We start from the raw sequence: 24557 nt of genomic DNA on the forward strand, positions 1-24557 counted from the left end.
GAAGTGCCATTTTGTTGCACGCCAGTGCAGAAACCCCTGCATGAACAACTTGACTTCGAGAGGCTATAACTTCTTCGTTTCTCGCTGGAAATGGACTTGTGACTAGTCGTTGGAAAGCTCTTGAGACGAACTTTAATCTCCAATTTGAATCACTTTTAAATGTTGAGTAGAACAAAATTTATGGTCAGTTGAAGCTGACCCTTGTGCAAACAACCCTTCAAGGCTTTCCAGGCTAAAAGCTTTTCATTTCTCTTTAAGGCACTCATCCTTCTTCCTCCATTTCTCTATCAACCAAGCTTGACCTTCTCCTTGCTTACTCATGCTTGATCACTAATAAGTGACTTTTATGTCACTTTTAGGGTATTTTTATGCTTATTTTTCGGTTTAGTTTCTAATAATTTCTGGCTTTATTTCTCTCACTTTCTTATTTTCCTTATTTGATCTTTATTTTGAGTATTTCTGTAATTTTTAATGGATTTTAGTTTAATTTAATAATTTTAGTTAATAATTTCTCTTTTCTCTTATTTTCTTATTTTATTTTAGTTTAACTTTTTATTTTACTTCATTTTATTTTATTATATTACGTTCTACCCTCGTGTTTGTTTTTGGTTGTAGGTGTGTTCGGGTTGATGCTCGATTTTCAAGTTCAAATCAACTTTGGATTCACGAATTTGAGTCATATGTATAACATCAAGCCGCTGCCCCTTTTGCTCTTATCCATCACCACACAATTCATCAAACCTACACCACACTTCCCTTGCTCCCTCAATTCATCAAACCTACACCACACAATTCATTTCCCTCAACTAGTAGACCCAACATAAATCATATTTTATTATTTTCATATTCTCTCTCCTTCAATTCTCTCAACTACTTTTGTTTTTTATAATTTTTTATTCTTCCACCAACCCCACTACCTCCATATTTTATTATTTTCTCCAATATCTCCTGAAACTCTGCGCATGGAGAAATGAAGCAAGTATTTAAAAACGGAGGGAGTATGAAATTTCATTATGTCAAACTGTCAAAGTCGGGTTTTTCTATATAGTAAGAGTTAGCTGACGAAATAAATGCCAACCCCAACATCTGTCATAAATGCTTGCTGACGTAGGTTACCGTATGGTTACTAATTCGGTTACTAATTGTGCTTTTGACTTAAAGTGTAGAAAGTCATATATGCAAGGGCAGAACGTAGAATAGTGAAAGTTGGAAGGTCACTATATAAAAAAAACCCTACTTTTTATTATGATTTGTAATCATGAGACTATGAGAATAAGTTTAATTTCATGATTAAGTTATCCTTTATAGCTTGATAGAGTAGTTGAGTGCCGTAGGTAATTTCACCTAATACCCCCATAATGCTATGTTTTGCATGCTTGTTTGTGATGAAATTGAATGGTAGATCCCCCTTAGACCTTCCTATTATTATAATTCTCATCATTCGACTTTAGTTGACTAGAACTAATAATTGCTAGATAAAATCGAATCAAAATCCTTGAATTAATCTAACTCATTTAAACAATAATATTTAGTGGTTGATTCAACGCCTCTCATGGATTCAACCTTTTTTTGCCTTTATTATTGCTTAGTGAGACCAAGATAGGTTATTATTTGATAAGTTGCTGATGCTTTATCAAGTTTTCATATTAATATATATATATATATATATATATATATATATATATATATATATATATATATATATATATATATATATATATATATATATAGTCTAAGCTAATAACAGAATAGTGCAAAGATAACGCAATATACTAGTAAGACTTGAATGAACATGTAACTCGATAACCCGAGTGTAACTAATATAGTGAAATGAAGTGTTTATACATGAAGATTCACAAACGTATACAATATCATCACCATCGCCATTGAAACTAAAAATTCCTACATACATTGACTCAACTACCTTCTCTGAAATTGTAAATTGTGAGCCAAGAACAATAGAATCAACAGATATATTAAACCCAAGATGGGGATGAAACACAAAGTAGACTTCACAGGTTAGCTAATTGTGAGCCAAGAACAAAGAATCAACAAATAGATTGAAGCTAAGATGGAGAAGAAATACAAAGGCACACTTCAATAGAACAAATAAAGCGAATGCAACTATTTAGGGCCTGTTCATATTTACTGAATTGAGCTGAACTGAACTGAACTGATTGGAACTGAACTGAACTGAACTGAATTGAGCTGAAATGAATATTTTATGTGAGAGAAAAATTAAGAGCTGAACTGAACTGAATTGATCGGAACTGAACTGATTAAAGCTGAACTGAACTGAAATTAAGTAAATGTGAACAGGCCCTTACATTAGCAGGCTGCACAAACATGAAAAGGGTAAAACTCGTACAAGAATATACAAAGTTAGTCAAGGGTATACTAAGTTCTGGTAACAGGAAGAAACTGTTCTCCAGCCTTCTTTAGCCATAACGTTGAGCGAGTTTTTTTTACATTAGCCACAAAGAGACGATATCTGGAATTGAAAACACATAAATATAATCATACAAATAAATAAAAACATTCAAACTCAAGGACCTTTTAGCTAAAATTTAGCATGCCAAAAATCTAAATATTCATGTTCTTATTCAATTGACTGGGAAAAACCACCAGGTCCACATAATTGCAAGAATAGAGCCAAATTTCATAGCAGTTACGATTTTCTTTTTCCTCCTCTTTTTAACACAAACTAACTGATCTTCGGAAGAATTCAATTGTATGACAAAATTACCTTTCATATTCCAGTCGCTGAGTAATTACTCCATTGAGTAGAAGCTCTGAACTATAAACAGCAAGTCCTGCAAACAAATACCTCAACAATAGTTAGATTGGAACCTCATTTTGAAGCTCCAAACAATTTTTAAAATGACACAAAACGATACATTAAAGTTGTAACCTTTCTCCAACAATGGCACACAGTCTTCAAAATCTTCATCACAGGATAGGACCAACAGGTCATCATTATTTGATATGAATCTGCCCATCCTCCTTTCTATAGCCTGGAAGCATTCATTGCGAAGTTTAGTAAATCTTACAATATGCATGTGGTACATGACATGGGAACCGGAAAGTGGGTAAAGAATAAATACTCCCTCTGTTCCACAATGATATTCTTGTTTGGAATTTTTGACTTTTTTTAAAAAAAGAGAAATCTTCTAAATTTTTTTTAATCTATAAGAGTAAAATAGTCATATGGGATCTAGTTTGATTCGTCTTGGTGAGTAGATTATTAATATCTACCTTTTATAATTTTTACTAGTGTGAGATTAAAGATATGTGCGGTCAAAGATGGGTAAAAATTTACATCGATATAAAACAGAAATATCATTTTGAAACAGAAAGAGTAAAAAATTAAAAATAAAAGGACATCGAGAACTCTGAGAAGGGTGAAAAGTAGTAAGAACCCTTAGATTCCAAAATTCACAACTCAGATTAAATCATGGTAGCATTTCCTTTTAATTTTTCACTTTCCTTCATCTTCCTCTCAATATTCACATTTCCCAATCTAGTGTAATCCCACTAAGGTCATCAATCCAATTATTCAATAAACTTTTCAAACCCACAAGATTTTTTATAATGAAATTAAACACCCTTCTTCTCTATTTACCCTCCTCTCTCTCTCTCTCCTCTCCCCTGATAATTTTCTGTAGAAAATAATAATGGCAATCCTACTCAACCTTTATTTGTTTCTTGTGAAGACGGAAAATATGGAATCCATTTTCAAATGGAGTTGAGCAGAGAAAGTCGCATTTCGGTCTATGGATATGCCTTGCAATTGAGTCATATCTTGTGAGTTTTTTTTACTCGTGTAGGCACACACACCTCCCATTTTTTTCTTCTTTTTATTGTATGCTAGTCTAAACTTGGATTCATGACGTCAAGCAATTTAGTTGGGATCAACGATACACGGAACGCAGGACGATGGCGCGTTCTACGAACTGGATCGTGTGTCCCGAAACGCGGAACTAACTCGTTCCGGTTCGTAGTGGTTCGCGATCCAGTAGGTCTTTGATGGAGTACCCATTTGTGAGTGTAGGAAGTTAGGAACCTTCTGGTTCTTTCTTGAGTTGCAGCTGTATTTTTTTTGTTTAAAATTTTGAGGTTTAATGGAAGCTTTTAATGAAGGAAGATGAAGAAATATTAAGGCAAGAGGAAGATGACGGCTAACTAAATCTTAACCTAAATAAAAAAAAAAAAAAAAAAATTGTGGACCCACTTTTTTATCTTATCTTTTTTTCTTAAATTTTATTTAATTCTTAGTATTCCGTGTCTCCACTTAATAATTTAATATTGCACTCAGTTAGTAGAGTACAGCTGTAACTTTTTTTTTTTTTTAATAAAGAAAATCTATCAATTTTTCCCGTAATAAAAACACATAGTGTTTTGGGTGTTTTTTGTCCCTTGGGAGAGTTACGTCACAAAATCTGGACCAGCTCGAGCTGCACCTGCAAAAACACGGAAACTCCGGTTGTTGGAGCTCCGCCTCCGACGGTCAAGTTAGTAACTTGAAAGGGAATAAAGAGTGCGGAAATTTAGGTGGGTATCTGCTTGGATTTCAAGCTCGGATGTTCTCTGATGAGAGAGAATATGTGTGTAATAAATGATTGTAGATGTCCCCAAAATAGGGGAATATCTCCCTATTTATAGAGTCGTTGGGAAATGTGCCCCTCCCTAGGTCACTCTGACCTAGGACTGGTGGGCTGCGCCGCAAATTGCGGATTCTTGGGAATTGGGCCCTTGAAAACCGCAATTTTGATGAAGACCTGAGATTTCCACGTGTGGCTGGTGAGTGGTCTTTGATGACCTGCCAGCCCTTGACACGTGGAGCTCTCTCATTGGTCCAAGTGTCTATGGTATTTTTACCCTAAACATTTGCCCCTCACAGGAGTGACGTGGCAGGCCACGTGGCGCCTGTGACACGTGTTCCCCCATGAGAGGTGAACAGTAAAAACGGCTAGTAATAAATTAGGGTTATGACGGGGATGTCCCGTTTCACCCCTCTGTAAATAGGATTTTACCCCCCCTCCTCCCCTCACTATTTCCAATTCATTGACTTTCTAGAGAGAGAAAGAGAGATTTTTAGAGAGAGATACTCTGATTCCGTCTGCGTCAGTTTTTCAAGATTTTCGTGTGCGTTCTTTGACAACACCCGGTCACCCGTCTGTAGCAATTTTCAGAGCTAAAGTAAGGTAATTACTTGTACCCTCTTTAGCTTTTCTTCCTTTCCGCCTGTATACATTCTTTTTTTCCGTCTGTATACGTTCTTCGAAAATAAAAATGGACTCTCCATCCACACACTCGGCACTGCCTAGGACATTCAGTTGGTCTCTTGGTATGGCTGAATCTAGAACCGAGGGTGCCTTTTCAGATCAGTCGGAACTGCTTTGCTCATCCCCGAATTCCTCCCTCTGTGTGGACACAATGGCCAGAGTTAAACAAACGGCTGTTAAGCCCAAACGGCGGCGTGCTAGGGAAGTGCCCGCAGATGAGGTAATTCGTGACGAGGACTATGATGGTCCGGATGAGCAAGAAAGTTCATCAGATGGTGCCCCCTCTTCCCAAAGTAACGTGAGGGAGGCAGACGGTGAGGAAGCCGTCTCCTCTCAAGAGGCGGAAGAGGAGACAGGTGACAAGGACACCGCTGAGAGATCAGAGTTAGAGGCTTCTGGACGAGATAATTTCGCGGTCGACTACCAACAGCCGGTCAAGACCTCTGTTAACCTTGACAGAAGAAGACAAGGATGCTTCCGAGTGATATAGCCCTGCTGGAGAGTGGCTTCAAAGCCTTCAAAGAGAAGTACCCCTTCAGAATTGTTCCGCCTGGGAACGCAGTTATGGCCTGGGGGGACGATATCGAAAATGCAGACAACTACTTTGTCTGCTTCGAGGCGGTGATAGAAGCCGGCCTCCGGTTCCCCCTCCATACGGGGATAAGGAAAATCTGATCCGGGCGTCTGGCAACTCACTCCCAACTCGTGGATGAATATACTGAGTTATATTGCCGCCTGTGAGCTCCAAGATATAAACCCCAGCTTCTCCGCCTTCGCTCATATGCATTACCTGAGCAAGGCCCCAGGCGGTCATGGGGCATGGTATACTCTTACCACTCTGCCCCAATACCAAATAACTTTAGACAAGGTGTCCAAATGGTCCGGGTGGAAGGAGGAGTTTTACTTGATCTCCTCCCCCACACTGAGACACAACCGGACCTTGCGCTGCTATAATAAAGAAGCGACTCTCCTGGGCAAAAAATGTGCCCTCCCGGTACTCTCCTCTAGAGCCCGGGAGCAGATAATGGACCCGGGTTTCTTCGAAACCACAATTGAGCCCTTGGGGGATGGGACTCAGATTATTGTGCCAAAGAACTGGATCCCCCATCCGGACTTCTTTAAGGACGAAGCCTTTTTGTCTGTCTGCGGGTTAAGCATCATGTTTCCCAAGGGTAAATCCACTTTACATCCAGCAATTTTGCCATCTTTGTTTTTGTACTTCAACTTTTATTACTTTGACTAACTTTCCGTTTGCCCCTTGCAGCCGACGCCTTGAGAATGGTGGACCCGGAGAAGACCCCGGCGAAATCTACTACGCCACTGCGCAAGGAGCAGCTGCTTGCTAAAAAAGCAGCCGTTGAGGCCAAAGAGGCCAAGAAAGGTGGGGTAAGACCGCCTGACCTTTCTTTCAATTTCCTTCTTAGGGGTTTTTGCAGGCTGAGAACTTTTTAATCTTTCCTTTGCAGGGCACCGTCAAAAGCATTCCTCGCACCATCTCCAAGCTTATCAAAAGACCTCGAGACGAGCTGAACAAATCTCCGGCTACTAAGGCCGCAAAAAAGAACCCTTCTCAATCAACCTCCTTGGCTAAGCCGGATCGTCCTACGACCGGCGGCAAATCACCCTTTGCTCTGAGGGCTTTGAGTGAGAGCTCAGGGCGCTCAGAGAAGAAAACATCGGATGCCTCTGAGGCATCGAAGAGTGGCGAGCCACTCAATGCTGCAGGTGGTGCTGCAGCGACTGGGGAGGGGGAAACCCCACTGCCCCAAGCCCAAGGTAAGAACCGTATTGAAATTCCTTGGCCACTTGAATTCATGAGAGTCAAGACTATGGTCGACCCTTCCGGAGGATTGGTAAGCAGCCGGCAACGGATGAATGCCAGCTATGCTACATCTCTCTCACCAAGTAATTCTTATGGTGCAAATGCTTCTTCCGAGCCACCAGACCTCCCGGCATTTGCCAAGAGAATGGTGAGGACTCTCACGCGGTCTGAGAAGAATCAATGCCTGATCTGCAGGTGGTGGATTTTGACCGGATAATGGGCCAGCTGGCGGAGTTAAGTTGTTCTCCAACTCAACACTTGTGTTTTTTTTTTGTTTTTTTTATTTTTTATTTTATTTTATTAAGTATAAACTTTCCGGCTGGTCCTTTCTAGGTTATGCTGAGAGTGGACAGGCTCCGGAGCCCCTTCAGGCGAAAACAAAACGAGGTAAATGACGCCAAACGGAGGGCCACTCAAAACCTCAACTCTGCTAAATATGTTAATTATATGTCTGAATTAAAGATTAAAGCAGTAGAGTTGCAACAGGAGGAGCTAATCCGGAATTTGACGGCTGCCAACGATGCTGCTACCAACCGATCCAATGACCTTGAGCAACAACTGAAGAATGCTCAACCAGGAGAACACCAAGCTCTGGCAGATGTCACCCGGTTGGGGATCGAGCTGGTCACACTGAGGAACCAACAAAGCGATGCCATTGCTAAGGAGCAGCACTGGCTGGTGGAGGAGAATGAGCGGGACAATGAGGCCCGCTTGAAGATAGCCTGGGGGCTCCTCTACCCGAAAATAGATTATGATGTCTACAAACTTCGGTATGATTACGCCACTGCGGTGTATGATGCCCAAGTTATGGGGGAGGCAGCTCCGCCTCGTTTCAAGGCCTGGGCTGCTGAGCTGCGGTACGAAGTCTCCGATGATGAGGAGGAGCCGGCGAAGGGCCAGGGAAACCAAGACAGCCAGCCTCAAGCGGCTGGAGATCAGTCAGGAACCCTCCCTACCGGCCATGACCAGCCGGAGCAGCAGCAACCTCAGCATCTCTGAGTCAGCCACTCCGACTTCTGCGGCAGTATGCCATTTATTTTCCTTTCCGGCTTGTAGGCCTAGTATTGTTGTACCCGGCTTATAGGCTGAGTATTGTTGTACCTTTACCGATTATGGAGTTGGGTAACATTAGTTTTTTTTTTCTGCACCGGATGTGATTCCGGCTAACAATCTTTTTGGCCTTTGTACCAGTTTTAATTTTATGAAGTATTCCGACTCAGTCGGTTTTTTATATTTGCGTTTGATTTTTGAATTTTCAATTTTGCATGTATACTTGTTGTTTTTACCTAGCTTATCGAAAGCATGCAGCAAATGGTGAACCTGGTTGTTCTTGCCCCTGGGCGGCTGTGTGGTTGAATTAACTTGAATTGATTGATTGGCTTAGAAATGTTTGATGCTTTAAAGAGCATGATAAATTTGTAAGTCAATCAATCACAATAGTGATTGCCCCAACTCAAGTGCACAGTCGTCCAAACAACAGGTGTTCCAGCCATCTACCCACGTCTGAGAAGGTTGCATAGCCATTACACAACTCTTTTTGCCCCCATGGGAGAGTCTGTGCAATTTTGGAATGAAAAGCCTAAGTAAGAACTTCGGTCGGAAACCAGCTGATGTCTAAGGACATTCGGTATTTCGAAAACTTAATCGTTCTATAGACTATTCTAATAAGACGACTATGAGTTGACCAGCTTGGTCGTTCAATCTTTGCCGTCTGCATAGGTACGTAGAGCAAACAGATAGGCTGCTCTCTACGACATTGCACCCGGAGGGGTGTCGCCGGACGCCGTTATCCATGCTCACAGGCGATTTATATAAAAAAAAAAAGCAACCATCCGGCCACTGGCCTCTAGTCTAGGTTGAGACCGGTTGTATAACCACTAAGCGTTTTTGTGCCTAGTTTAGTTATCGCATGTCACTTGGACGTTAAATTTGCGACTAAGTTTCAAACTTAGTTGGTTTAGCAACTGACCCGTCTGTGCATTGCCCAGACGGAATGGAAATTATAAAAACAATAACACAATTGAAAACAAAAAGAAACTTTTCATTAATGGACTCTTTGTTTTCAAAATAAAATTTTACAACTCTCAGAAGTAGTACTTTTTTAAGTTGTCTACATTCCAAATTCTAGGCAGGCGTATGCCGTCTGGGTTTCCAAGCGGTAGGTGCCATCCCTTACTTCTTCATAGATCCGGTAGGGGCCTTCCCAATTGGGAGTTAGCTTTCCAAGCTCATTGGCTCTACCGGTTGCCTCCATTTTTCGTAACACGAAGTCGCCAACTTTCAAAGGGCGCTTGTGCACTTTCTTGTTGTTAGGCTCTCGCCATTCGCAGACGGCATATCTCATGACGCAGGCAGCATTGCTCCTGCGTTCCGGGAGGGAGTCCAGTGTCAGCCGCATGGCCTCCCAATTTGCCTCTTCATCATAAAGCATGACTTTCAGAGTTGGCTCGTAATGTTCAAAGGGCAAGACGGCTTCAGCACCGTATACCATGAGAAATGGGGTTTCATTGGTTGCCCCTTTGGCAGTTGTCCGGATGGCCCATAGGACATGAATTAATTCTTCTGCCCATAATCCACCGGCTCTTTCAATTTTCTTTTTGATGCCGTCTGAGATGAGTTTGTTGAAGGCTTTAACTTGGCCGTTTGCTTGGGGTCGGCCGACTGATGCAAAACAGTTTGAGATCCCTTGATCTCCCAACCCGAGCTGAGGCGTTTTAAACTGAGGGCCATTATCAAACACCATAGACATAGGTACCACAAACCGAGTGATGATGTTCTTTTAAATGAAAGAGATGACATCCTTTGTCTTGATGTTCTTGACCGCCGCCTCCACCCACTTGGTGAACTAATCCACAGCCACTAGAATATAATGCTTTCCGGCATGGTGTAGGCGTATAAGGACCTAGAATGTCCATGCCCCACTTAGCAAATGGGAATGGGCTGTGGATTGCCGTCAAATCAGTAGCCGGGCGGTGAATAAGCTTGCAAAACTTTTGACATTTGTCACATTTCTTCACCAGCTCTTTGGCATCTGCCTCAAAAGTAGGCCAAAAATAATGCCGCCTGGCTCTGACGGCTAGGGACCTGCCGCCTATATGGGAGGCGCAGTATGCCGCATGCAACTCTTCGAGAACTTCCTTCCCCTTTTCTGGGTAACACACTTCAATAAAGGTTTAAGGAAACCAGCTTGGAAGAGCTCCCCGTTTCTCATCTCGAAGTTTGCTGCTCGTTTCTTCATGACGGCTGCTCCTTGTGGTGAATCAAGGAGCGTGGCGTCTGTTAAATATGCCCGGATGCCATCCATCCAGGTAGAGCTTCGGTCCAAAATTCTAATGGGTTCTTCATATATACTTCTTTTTTCCAGAACTTCCCAAAATACTGACCGAGGCGTATCAGACGGAATTCTTCAAGTGCCCCAACCTCTTCTTTGACTGCCTGAAGATATTTTATCATAGCCGGATGAGTTGCTTCATATCTACCCTCATACTGACTAACAACCAACTGTGAATCAGAAAAGGCATCAATCTTTGTTGCCCCTGCTGCCTTACACATGCAGATTCCGGCTAACAGGGCTTCATACTCTGCCTCATTGGTTGAGGCCTGAAACTTGAACCGTAGTGCATATTCAAATTTGTCTCCTTCAAGAGACTCATAGATAATGCCTGCACCACAGCCGTTCTTCATGGAGCTCCCGTCTACATACACCTTCCAAACCTGATCAAGATTATCCGGAGAAACTGGACGAGTCATCTCAACAATGAAGTCGACAAACGCCTGACCTTTCACTGCCTTTCTTGGTTCGTAAGAGATTTCAAGACTTTGCATTTCAATAGCCCATTTCAACATTCTGCCGGATGACTTCAAGGTAGACATTGGTTGCTTGAGGGGCTGATCGGTATAGATTACAACCGGATGTGCCAGAAAGTAAGACTTCAGCTTCTTAAATGCCATATACAAAGCAAGGCCAAATTTTTCAACCATGGGGTACTGGAGTTCAGCATTTTTTAGCGCATGGCTAATGAAATAGACCGGGAGCTGGATGCCGTCTCTCTCAGCAAGGAGAACAACACTAACAACACTGAGGGCATGGTCTGAGACGGCTAGGTACATGTATAACGTCTCTTTGGGCAAGGGGCTAACAAGCCTTGGCAAAGAGTGCAAATGTTCTTTCAGCTTCTGAAAGGCCGTCTCAGCATCATCCCCCCATTCAAATCTAGTCTTCTTCCTGATTGCTTGGAAGAAGTAAAGGCATTTGTCACCTGATCGGCCGAGGAACCTCCCCAATGCCGCGAGGCAACCAGTTAGTCTTTGTACTTCCTTCACAGTGCGGGGTGACTTCATGTCAATCACCGCCTGTATCTTCTCAGGGTTAGCCTCTATCCCCCTTTGATCAATCAGGAATCCGAGAAACTTCCCAGACTCAACACCAAAGACGCATTTCTTAGGATTTAACATAACCTTATGCCGCCTGAGTGTGGTGAAAGTTTCTCGGAGGTCAGCAAGGTGATCCGCCTACTTGGATTTGACTATCATGTCATCAATGTACGCCTCTACATTCCTCCCAATTTGATTGATGAAGATTGTATTAATCATCCGTTGGAACGTAACCAGCGCATTCTTCAAGCCAAACGGCATCACAGTATAACAGAATAGCCCCTAATCAGTGACGAAGGCCGTCTTCTCTTGATCTTTTTTCCACGGGGGTATCTGATGGAAGCCGGAATAGGCATCCATGAAACTCATCAGGGCATGACCAGCCGTAGAATCGACTAAGCTGTTGATCTTTGGAAGCGGATAACTGTCCTTCGGACATGCCTTGATGAGGTCTGTGTAATCAACACACATACGCTAGGTACCATTCGGCTTCTTTACAAGCACAACATTCGCCACCCAGTCGGGGAAATTACATGGCCGAATGAACCAAGCATCCAACAGCTTTTTGACTTCGGCAGCTGCTGCCTAACTTCTTTCCTCGCCGTGATTTCTCTTTTTTTGCCGGATGGGCTTCTTTATTGGATCCACGGCGAGTTTGTGGACAGCGAGATCCGGACTGACGCCTGGCATCTCTTCCACTTCAAAGGCAAAAATGTCTTTGAATTCCTTCAAAAGGTGCAAATCTGCACCTAAGGTAGCATAAGCAACCGTCCCAACCTTTACAGTACACTCTGGACGACTGTCATCCAAAGCGAGGTCAATGTTTTCACCAGCCGGTTGGGGGCGGAGCTCATCTCAGTGATTGCTATTTTTTCTCTTTCTTCACCTCCACCAGCTTAGTAGCTTTTCTTTTCTTTCTGGCTGCTGGTGGAGCTGGGTTGGCATCCTTGACATTGTTAAGGTCTATTGGTTCCTGACCTTGGCCGTCTGGGGCCACAGTATCTTTGACGGCTGAGAGGTAACGCTCCCAGGCCCGTCTTCTGATCCCCGTTCAAGGAACCAACAGAGCCATCATCCCTCTCATACTTGATGAGCATGAGGGAAGGGATGATTACAGCCTTGGCTTCGTTGAGGGTGGGACGGCCTAAGATGATGTTATAGGCGATCAGTTCTCAACGACCAAGAATTTGACGACCAGATGTCCTTTTCCTTTCTCTCCCAGCCGGATGGGTAAGTCAATCCTATCGACTGGGTAAACCATCCCACCCCCAAAACCTACCAAGGGGTGGGTTACCGGATGCATGCTGCTGGGCTTGTATTTCAGCTTTTGCAAGCACCGGAGGCTGATGATGTCCAACGAGTTGCCGGTGTCTATAAGGATCCGCCCAACCAGCTGATTGACGACCTTACATTCAATGACGACCAGGTCGTCATGCAGACGGCGCACGCTGCCCTGTCCTTCTCAGTGATCAGGACGTCTGGGAAGGTGGAACTAGCAGACGCCTGCTCATCATCATCCTTGTCCATCTTTCGAAGATGGCTTTTGGTGCCCCGGATGGTAGGGCCACCACATGAGAACCCGCCTGCTATAGTGTAGACCGGCTCCTTATCGGTGTCCGAACTACTAGTAGGCTGGGGAGTCTTGGACGACTGCCCTTTGTTCTTCTTTTTAGTCCCTCCTGGGGACTTAGAAATGTAGGACTTTAACATCCCTTTGTCAGCCAGACGGTCCAACGCCCGTTGAAGGCTGAAGTAGTCGTTGGTGTCGTGGCCAACTTCCTCATGGTATTGGCAGAATTTGTTCTTGTTCCGTGGACGAAACTCTTCATTGGGTTCAGCTTCTCAAGAGATAGCCGGTCCTTTATCTCCATGAGGATGGAGTTGCAGTCCTTGTTAAACTCGTACCCGGGGACGTATGGTTTAAATTCTTTCTTTTTCTTCTGGGACGGCTAGTCAGAATCACTAACCGCCCAGACTTCTTTTCGCTTCTTGCTCTCTTTTTTCTTCTTCGCCGGCTGAGCGGACCGGCTTTCTTTTTGTTTGTCAGACTTCTTGCAGTCCGACTGGCTACCAGGCGTACAGAGGTCGGTTGCTTGAATATAGCTTTCCGCCTCCCTCAGGGCCGCCTGCAACGTAAATTCTCCTTTTCTGACGAGATCAAACTTAAAGTTCGACCCGTCTCTCGGACCCTTAAAGAAGTCTGTGAATGTTACCTCGTCAGACAGTCCCTAGATCTGGATTCTCACCAGGTTGAACCGCCTGACATAAGAGCGTAGCCCTTCTCTCTCACCCTGCTTAATGGTGCTTAACTCAAGACTTGTTTTCTTAGCAGGGATGTTCATTGAGAAGTTGGTGGCAAACAAGAAGGCTAGCTTCTTGAAGCAATCAATAGAGCGGCTGGCAAGTTGCCAAACCACTGTTGGGCAATGCCCTTCAATGTAGCCGGGAAACATCGACACCAAGTGGCATCGTCCCGTAAACACATGAGGTTGGTGTATGCCATTAGGTGGTCTTCTGGGTTGGAGGTACCATCATAGGTACCCACCAACACATTCTTAACCTTAGTTGGCTGGGCCGCCTCGGTTATATTCTTGAACGCAGAAGGTTGTTCACCTAGTTTAAGCAGACGGAGCTGCCAGTCCAATGGCTGGACGCTGTTATATGCTGCCTGACCTCCGAAGGGAGGCGGCTGCATAAATTGAAGGCCATACAGCCCTTATTGAGCTTGGGGTGCACATGGGGCAGACCCAATCATCATCTGAGGGTCGGTGTAGACGGACTTGCTGCCTGTCCGACTTTCATGTAAGGACTGTGAGTTCCTTACAGAGGTTCCTTTAAAACTGTCTGGAAAGCTCGAGGTCGAGGCTGAGGCTGACTCAGACAGCTGCTGGTGTCTCCTTCGCTCAATGATGTGCCAAGCGTCAGAGACAGATTTCTTGCTGGCTTCCGGCTGATTATGCCGGGTGTGCCGCAGAGGTTCCTTTGATAAAAGGATCTTAGACCAGTCAAGTCTTGCGGCTGCCCTCTCCTTCTCCTTGGGATGAGGAGTTGGCCGCCTGTCCTTTACCGGCTTCTTCCTCTCCGCTGGAGGAGTCTTTTTAGTCGGCTGACCCTTGCTAGAGTCAGCCTTGTATTTGTTGATCATATCTTTGATTTCACCCTCGAAGGAGTTCATGAATTTCATGATCCTCTGGCCGTCTAGGTTTCCCCTTTCGGCCTCGCAGAGGGCCTGCTTAGACCCGCCTGGTTAGTGTGTCGTTCCAGTTGATCTCTGGAACGAACATACTTGGAGATGAATGACCCATCCTCGGCCATATGCATCTCCACTTCATCATCATCATCATCCTCCTGGTCTGTATAGACCACCGGTTGAGGAATACTTGTGTTTTCAGGCTGAATAACCGGTTGTAGATTGTTGGGATCAGGAAGTGGTACAGACTCTTGAACCATCTTTGAGGTACTCTCCCCACAGACGACGCCAAATGTTTTGGGTGTTTTTTGTCCCTTGGGAGAGTTACGTCACAAAGTCTGGTCCGGCTCGAGCTGCACCTGCAAAAACACGAAGACTCCGGTTGTTGGAGCTCCGCCTCCGACGGTCAAGTTAGTAATTTGAAAAGGAATAAAGAGTGAGGAAATTTAGGTGGGTATCTGCTTGGATTCCAAGCTCGGGTGTTCTCTAATGAGAGAGAATATGTGTAATAAATTATTGTAGATGTCCCCAAAATGGGGGAATATCTCCCTATTTATAGGGTCGTTGGGAAATGTGCCTCTCCCTAGGTGATTCTAACCTATGACTAGTGGGCTGCGCCGCAAAGTGCGGATTCTTGGGAATTGGGCCCTTGAAAACCGCAATTCTGATGAAGACCTAAGATTTCCACGTGTCAGCTAGTGAGTGGTCTTTGATGACCTACCGGCCCTTGACATGTGGAGCTCTCTCATTGGTCCAAGTGTCTAGGGTATTTTTACCCTAAACACATAGCATCTAAAGTTTTTTTTTCTAATTTAACTTTAAACTTTTAATTTCCATTTTTTTTTCAAAGAAATCAGATTATATATACGTAGTATGTATTCAAGGAAACAACCAAATGATCTGGGAACTCTATACCCTACGTACCGCTAGACCCGGCAAATGGGTCATTCGGGTCGGGTCATTTCGGGTCAGGTCAAATTTGGGTCGGGTCGGGTCATTTTGGGTTTCGGGTTGATTTCAGGTCGACTGATAGTCACACATTTTGGGTCAAGTTTGAGTCGGGTCAGATTTGGGTCGGGTCAGTTCGGTCGGGTCAATTTTCGGGTCGGGTTAGTTTAGGTCGGGTTAATCTTTGGGTCCAATTTTCGGGTCAGGTCATATTCGGGTCGATGCATTGGGTTAACTTCAACTCTGTATATATATATTTTTTTTTTTTTATGAGAAACTCACTATATTTATTAAGGCAACTTTTTTCATGAAACATAGTAATTGTTTGACTATAGAATATTTTGTAATTTCATTTGGTATTTAACAATATGTTATATACGCATTATTATCGTACTATTTTTTTTTTCCTAGACTTGTGAGAATTGTGACTTTTATTTCGAGCTTTAGTTAATTTTTTAATCTTATGGACAAACTCCGTAGAATAGTCGTTAAATTTCAATATTTTTATGAATTTTTAATAACTTGTAGAGATAAAAGGCCGAAGAAATCGAGAAAAGTAATGTTCAAAATATGTAAATTACTTACATTGTCACACATTACAATTTAATTAAAAAAAAAAAATATGTCAGTTTGATTGCCCTTTTTTTCTATTTCGTGTCGGTTTGCTCAGGTCAAGTCTTAGCTTAAATAGATTTGGTCATTTAAGGTATAAGATAATTTTGGTTCGGGTCACTTTGGGTTTCGAGTTTATTTGGGTCAATTAATTCAAATTATAGGTGGGGTCACTTTGGGTATCGGGTCAACTTCGGGTTGGGTCAACTTCGGGTCTCGGGTCAACTTCGGATTGGGTCGTTTCGGGTCAACTTCGAGTCGGGTCATTTCGGGTTTTGGGTCAAGGTCAGGTCAATTCCACTTCGGGTCGGGTATGGGTCGGGTCGGATTTATTCGGGTTTTGGGTCAATTTCGGGTCACTGTTTTCGGGTCATGGGTTTGGTCATCGGGTCTGGTTCAGGATTGCCGGGTTTACGTACCGCGTTCCCGTTCCCGTACCACGTTCCATAACGACCTACGTTCCGGGTTCCGAGTAACGTTGGTTGGGATTAATAAGTTTCTTAATTATAAGGCTCAACATTACACATGTTAAATCAATTAAAATATAATTCGTTCAAGTGAATAGGATAAGATACTTTCCTATTTTGGAAATTGTTTATTACTTGCAACACTTTCTATTTTTGAAATTTCTTTCTCTCTATCTCTCTCCTACCCACATGGGTGCCTCTTATTTTTCTCTCTTATCTTACTCGTCTTCAAAAATGGCCTAGGAGACAATAAAAATAAAAGTGGTGCAACTAAAAAAAACGGAAGAAGTAAAAACATTTATAATGCATGAACTATTTCTAAAATGTGTGTACAAATATATTCGAAATAGATGTAAAAGGGTTTTAAAACAATGAAGATTTATTTTCATCCTAACACAATATTTTATTACTGTTCCTCAAGAATATATTGTTTTTCTACTTTCTAATCTTTGAATTAAACCATAAAATAATATCCTTAGATAAAAGAAGGGAATAAGGAACATAAGGAAACAAAAAAAGGCTCACTTAAACTTGTGAAATTAGATTAGATGAGCAAAAGAGAGAAAGGTGGAGGGAAGGAGAGTGAAGAAGAGGTTGAAGTTGTAGTATTAGGATACGTAGGTAAATGAAGGGAGAGAAATTATAGGAGATGTATAAACTCAACTCAATATATACTATCCAAAGGAAGGAGGGAACATGAAAGTTTATAATTAAAGGATGTAGTGAATTAAGAGAGTAATAAAGTGTAGAATTTGGAAGAGGAATTAGGGAGGGGGGAGACCAAATATCTACCAATATGAATCGCGAGAAATTTAAAATTTGTATTCCATTGTTGGGGAAACATAAAGGTTGCAACAAAGACATTAATCTGAGAGGATATGTTTCTTTCGCACAACTTTTCTATTAAGAAACTTGTGAAGCCATAATAGAATAGCAAGGGTGGAAAAGGATGAAGGAGTGGGATAAAGAGAGCAAGGAAAAGGGTAAGGTAGAGCACTTTAAAGAAAGTGTGTTCTGAAGTATAATTTTAATACTTAAGTATATAGTAATACAAATAAGTAACAAATTGTTGGAGAATGAGGGAGAGAGGCAGGGGAAGAAGGAGAGGGGAAAGATGGTGGACTTTTGGTTTAGATGCATTGGAAAGAGGGTTAGCCTTATGGCTTCGATGCATTGCAGGTTAATCCTATAGATATTGTATTGCAAAGTTTTAAGAATCAACTTAAGTTTCGCTAAAACATAAAGCAAAGAAATAGTGAGCAAAGAGATAGAGAAGGAAGGGTAGGGACATTGAGAACATTTTAAAAGACCAATTTTGTATTAATAATGATCGTAATCATTAGATTATACTTCTTCCATTAGACCATCATTGGCACCAAATTTTCCATTAGCTTCACTAATTAAGGATTTACAAATAGGAAAACCTTGCACAATGTAAGGGATTATTTCCATAGTTTTATTGAATCTACATGATTAAAATAATATTCTCTCTTGACATATGTATTTGTAATGAACCTTTAATATATCTAACAAATTATTTGCAATTATCTCCTTCATCAAGAAAATAGAAAAAGTTGTAGGTCTTTCTTCGGATGGAAAATCACTTACTCCACCCTAATTAAAGCAAAAAGACGCATCCTTATAGAAAGGAAATCTACTCTGACACGTACTTCTTTTGTTCCAAATTAGTTGACATGTTTTAACTTTTGACATTATTCACTAATTTTAATTTGACTAGAATTTGTGGTTTAGAGATAAGACAATACAGTCACATGGGATCTTACGAGATTATTTTCAATTTGTATTTTCAATTTGTATTTTCAAAATATCAACTATTCATGATTTTCAATTATTGGAAATTAGAGATAATTATGGTTGAATTTATGCATTGGGAAAATCATGGTTTATAAGTAAGGAAAAAAAGAAGTCATGTGAAATCTTAATTCTTTTCAACGTGTAATTTCAAAATATCAACTTCCTTTGATTTTAAATTATTGATAATTAGAGATATTTATGGAAATTTATTTAATATATTGATTATGACTAGATTTTTTTTTTTTAAAAAAAAAAATAATTATGTGTTTTCCACAATAAAAGTAGATAAATACATTTCAAATTTCATGTCACTCTAACCATGTTCAAATTTCAAAAAAAAAAAAAAAAAAAAAAAAAAAAAAAAAAAAAAATCCCAAGCCTTGTTAGGCATCGGTGAATCGGACTTGAATACGTGACTTGAATCCAACACCCATACTCAACAAACATAGAAGTAGGTGCAGCCTCTTTAAACAACTCCTTAATTAAATAATGTCAATTGTGCGAAATAGATAGGCATTAAGGACACATCTAGTGATTGTAAAGACATCTAGTGTTGAACCTCCGATTTCTTCCCTATGTTTAGTCTAGTAACTATTAATAAAGCTACACTTTAACCTAGAGGGAGACTTGCAAGTTAGCTCACGGAAGAGGAATCCTCTCAATGTGGAGTAACTATAAGGATCTTGGACAAGGCAAACACAAAACTGCACAAAAAGTCAGAGCACTTTGCATAATCAAATGGACGTTTTCCCTTCTATTTTAAAATCAAATGGTTAAGGGCCTGTTTTGATTTACTGTTTAGAACTGAGCAACTGAAGTGATTGGAACTGAGTTGAGCTGAATAGAGCTGAAGTAAATTGTTTATGAGAGAAGGAAATTAGGAACTGAATTGAACTGATTGGAGCTTAAGTGAACTGAAATTAAGTTGAAGAGAACAGATCCTAAGAGATAAGCAAGGTTGCATCCTTTTATGTTGCCTCCAGTATAAGGGGATTGAGATGTAAAACACCTTAAGCATTGTTCATTAAATGAAAATTTCTCTCTAATCTATGTGACTAACTTTTCCCTTTTGCATTGCAATTTAATTACTATAATTTAGTTGGTTTGAGATTGATAATATGGAGTTGCTCAGGTTAATGAGTTTGATTGATTCAATATCATACACTTTTCATGATTAGCCTTAATCACTAAAACTTCAAAGTTCTCCCCTCTTTCAAATCCCTAGAGCTTCTTACTCAATGCCTACCTCACATGCTTCATTGAACATAGGTAACATCACTCTAGCCTTCATCATGTAAACAAATTCAAAAGTAGATTAGATATTTCCAAATAGAAACAATTGTTTCCTCCTCTCTCTTTTACTTGCAACGTTTGAAAATTTGCAATATTCAAGTTCTTATTTGATCACCTTTGTTGATTTATAGGTTGGACGACATATAGTCAGTGGGGTCAAGTTAGATTCATCTCGATTTATATTTTCACAATATTGATTTTTTACAATTTTTTCTATAATTACTTTATTAGAGATATAAAGGGTTAAAATTATGCATTGCAAAGCATGAAAGTCAAAATGTAGTGAGTAAAAGAGAACGGAGGAAGTATTGAGGGGGAAAAAATTCTTTTTTGGAGAGGGGTGCAGATAAAGCAACACTGACAAATGAAATCTATACCTGACCATGAACTGCCTTCACCAAGCTTGAAATTACTTCTTTCCCAGGCTTTGCATTAGGAGTGATCAGAACTCTTTTACCCTGCAGGTCAATTACTAATAAGTAAACTTATCTGCTGAAAATTGTCTTTTCTGTGCAAGAAGGAAAATTCAAAAATGAAATAAGACTTGCCTCCAAAAGAGGATAGCGACTTGCATGCGCCAATGACCTTGGCAAGTTGAAACCTAGCTCTTTCTCCTTCTTAGCATCACGAAGGATGTAATTGTTCTCATCAATGAAACAGTTAGCTTGTCCACAGCTCTCAAGCCACAAGTGTGTCACAACAGGTTTTGCATAAGCAATAGCTTCTAACATGTTTCTTGTGCGTACAAACCTATCAGCAACGAAGTGTGTGGCCTCTGAAATTAAAGAACCCACTGAAACACCGAAACGAGACAAAATCTGCAGCAAGATTGGCACACAGTTGGAGCTATTCAAACTTAACAGCATAAAGACCAGGGTCCATTAGAAAACTTACCTTCTTCTGCTGCTTAATGATATCGTCATCCAAGTGTTGGCTGAACAAAACACGAACATTATGCATATCTCTTCTCTGCCTCAAACCTTTAAAGGGAGAGCTGGTTCTCTGCTCGCTGGCAATCAAACCACTGACTTCTTTCTTGAGTGATAAACTCTTTTTACAAGATGGTGTATGATACCCATCACCCATGCAAATGGGTGAAACTGAAGTTCTAGGAGTTTTTAAGTTAACAGGAGTACTATATGTTGGGATAGATGATTTAGGCAAGTTTCCAGGTGATCCATCTATTGTGGCAGAGGTTAAGGTTCCTTTGGCAAGAGGGGATGATGCATCTTGGTTCTTGGAAGAAAATTGGCGAGTACTTAACGATGATAGCATTCCACTAGAATAGAGACCTATCTCATCTAGTGTACTTCCTGCACGCTGAGTAGTGCTTGACCTTGACCTTGACCTTGATCTTGTCCGTCGAGCAATAGACCCCATTGTGAATTCCGGGCCCCTATCAGCACTAAATGTGTACCCTTTGTCTCCGCATTGTTGGTCCTCGTTAGAGGCACGCTGAATGTGTCCTGTTCTACAATTCAACCCATCAACCTTATTGCTGTTAGCCGAAGCACTGTCGTTTCCATAGTTCAAATTTTCAGAGACTGCGTTATTTCTTGTCTTTCGCTTTCTTTCATAAACTAAATCCAGCCAGTGCCTCTCTCCAGAATCACCAAGTGAATCATCCATATTTTCAGAGACCATATTATTTCTTGTTTTCCTCTTTTTATGATGATGCATTATACTCTGAGCAGCCTGTTGAACAACTGGTGTAAATGTACTAGCTCTCCCTCGTAAACTCCGCCTTTTTAATGGTTGAGGTGGATTATTAATTAGTTGTCCTTCAAAGTTACTCTTTGGTTGCTTGCCACCAACACTCACTGCACCTCCATCAGATGATTCCCTATCTACTGTCGAAAAAAATTTCATACTGGACCTGTTATGTTTCACCTTAGAGTTAACTAGGTCAACATCAAACTTTCCCATGGCAGATCGTCCACGTGTCATGATTGTCCTTTTACTTCTGGATCTAGTAACAACTCCTGATGTAGAGAACCACACTCTTTTCTGAAGTGAACATTGCTTGGAAGGATCATTTTTCATAACTTCTTTTTGAGTTTGCCCTTCCTTACTATGACAACCTAGATCAGCATTATTATTACTATTCACAAGTTCAGTTACCGCAGCCAGTGCCTCCATAGCTTCAGCGGCCATCTGAGTGTCAACTCCCACGTTATTTATATCCGCTGATTGATAAAAAAGCACTCCTGCTGATGCCTCTTGCACTCCTGCTGATTCCTCTTTACTGCAAGAACCCAAACCTAATTCCTGACCTGAGCAATTATATACTTTCTTTTGTGTATGTATCTCCTTGCCTTTACCATTCTCTCCACCATTTACTGTTTTTAAATCAGAATTTAAAAGGCCTGTCACAGAATTATGTAGATTTTGCTTCTTTTTCTCATTTCGTAACTTTCCAAGAGATTTATTTTCTCTGATTTCACGATGCCGGGAACTCTGAGGTTTTGGGCAAGACTTAGGGGTCCCATAAAGCATATCTTTCTTCTTAATGAAGAACTCGCCACCTCCTTCATCCTCAAGGTTGTCATCCCATTCATATATTGAAGCTTCAGCAAGTTTACTTTTACGTCTAGCTTGTTGAGCAACGCTCTGTGCTCCTTTTGCAATGGCTCCAGGACTTTCTTTTTCAGCCACAGCATTTTTACGTAATATAGATTCATCTGACTCGAACACATTAACTTTCAGGAATCTGTCAACAAATTCAAGAGCATTAGCTTGTGATAGTTCTCCAGGCTCTTGAGAATCTACATAACTCAGTCCTGCCACGTCATTATTACAGACATCATCCTCTCTATCACTATCACTATCACTGATATTATAATCAGATTCTAGATCAGTTACATCCTCTTCCCTAAACAGTTTACGCGCCAATGATCTGACAACACTGCTTTTCTCTCCACCCCTTGATCCTTCCTCTTCACTAATTTCCATATCTTTTTCTCCACAAGCTCTCTCAACATTAGAACTAATGCCACGATCATCAAAACAATGAATCTCAGCAGACCCATTGTCAACATTCTTCTGACGTGCTGCAAGTCCAGCAGCCCGTAAAGTTGCTATACGAACAGAAGCAGATCCTCTTTTTGCAGAACCTGCAAGAAAGGCTGCTCAATCAGAGGACTAAACACATTTGAGAAAGAAGATTTTAGCTGTAACAATTGAAATAATTTTTTTACAAATAAGCACTAGTATCTGTTGCAGACTTTCAGGACACCAAAATGACAAAGCTTATAACAACTGCAATCAATGAACTGGTAATTGGAGCACCATACAAAAAAGTAAAAATCGTAATTTTAGAACTCAATCTATACACAATTTACAAGTTGCATAACCATAGCTCATAGGCAGCGGGACAATGTATATACATAAATTAAACAACCCCTCTCCAGCAACCCCAAACAACTACTATAATAGAAGCAAAATTGCCATTTAATCTTAAATAAACCATGAATATGCAGGTATATACATAGAAACTCAAAATCCGAAAAAAACAGTAAGAAAAAAGAAAGGCAGTTGGCCAACCCAAACACGGTACTACATCACCTGATAACATTGATTCTGATCTATCTCCTCCATCCTCTCGCTGACAATTAGAAGTTTCCTTTTCCACAAAGCCAGCTGTTTGGTTGCCACTTCTGTCCTGCAACTCAACATCAATTGAACCCACTGCATCACCCGAAGTTTCAGCTTTTTCAATACATTTCCTACCACTAGTGCACTCGCTACCTTCGTTATCATCCGACACTTCTAACAACTGGGTGTCCATTTGATCACCAAAATCACCCCCATCATCATCTATCACATCAGTTTCACCAGAAAGTTCCATAATTTGTGTTTCATCATCAAAAACCATTGGTTGTGTTTCGTCAAAAGCTGGTCCCTGAGCCAAAGCCGGAGAGGCAGCCGCCTTCGGCTCAGGGGGACAAGGTACATTTTCATAGTTTCGTCCTAACATTAAAGTTATGAACAAAAGCCTGCAACAAATTAGCAACAAATTCATGACTCAATTATCAAAATAACTCAAAAAATCACGTTAAATTCTCTCTGGCTAAAAGATATGAACAGAAAAATTCTACCAATAAAATGGCTCATTATAATCTTACATAAATTCATTCAGTAATTATAACCAATAATTAAAAAAATCACCTTTGAAGAACCCTAAATTTACTAAATTGACAATTAAATTGAAATGGTACAATGAGAAATTGATAATCAATGATCAAAGAAAACAACATACCTCTGAGACGCCGATTTAATGCAGGAGAGAAAATTCAGAAGGCGCTTCAATGGAGTATTTCTCAAAGTACGCTAAAATGGAGGGGAGAGAGTGAGGAAGGGCTGTAGCATTAATCTATCTATTTATGTATCTATTAACCTATACTAAAAGCGAACCTACGACAGTTGGCACAATTTCATTAATTATTTTCCCGCCAATTTTATTATTTCCGTATTTAATTATTATTATATTTTTATAATATTATTATTTCCTTATTATATTTTATTATATACTTATATTCTTATATATTATTATAGTATAATATTTATGTATGATTCTATTGAGTAATATTATTATTAAACTAATATAAGAAAATATATACATAGTAAATATATCAATCATATCGTTCACAAAATAGAAATAATGTGAAAAGGCAGTATAAAATCTTTTCAAACTTCCAATATTATTTTTATACTCCACAATACATACTATCTAAATATAGTTTGAATTTACC

At 40.8% G+C, this 24557-nt stretch overlaps 1 protein-coding gene across 1 annotated transcript; it reads right to left on the minus strand.

Annotated features, from left to right (window-relative positions):
- Positions 1-1804: 1804 nt before the first annotated feature.
- LOC145582106 (uncharacterized) lies at positions 1805-24151 on the minus strand. The gene is made up of 8 exons (XM_081639131.1): positions 24065-24151; positions 23371-23801; positions 20701-22919; positions 20355-20624; positions 20184-20264; positions 2912-3014; positions 2747-2813; positions 1805-2491 (listed from the first exon to the last, which is right to left on the minus strand). Exons 2-8 carry the CDS (start codon positions 23780-23782, stop codon positions 2398-2400), a joined length of 3246 nt encoding a protein of 1081 aa, XP_081495257.1. The 5' UTR covers positions 23783-23801; positions 24065-24151; the 3' UTR covers positions 1805-2397.
- Positions 24152-24557: the final 406 nt, after the last annotated feature.

The sequence above is a fragment of the Chenopodium album genome, chromosome 15 (genome assembly GCF_948465745.1).
Source record: "Chenopodium album chromosome 15, dcCheAlbu1.1, whole genome shotgun sequence".
Classification (NCBI taxonomy): Eukaryota; Viridiplantae; Streptophyta; class Magnoliopsida; order Caryophyllales; family Amaranthaceae; genus Chenopodium; species Chenopodium album.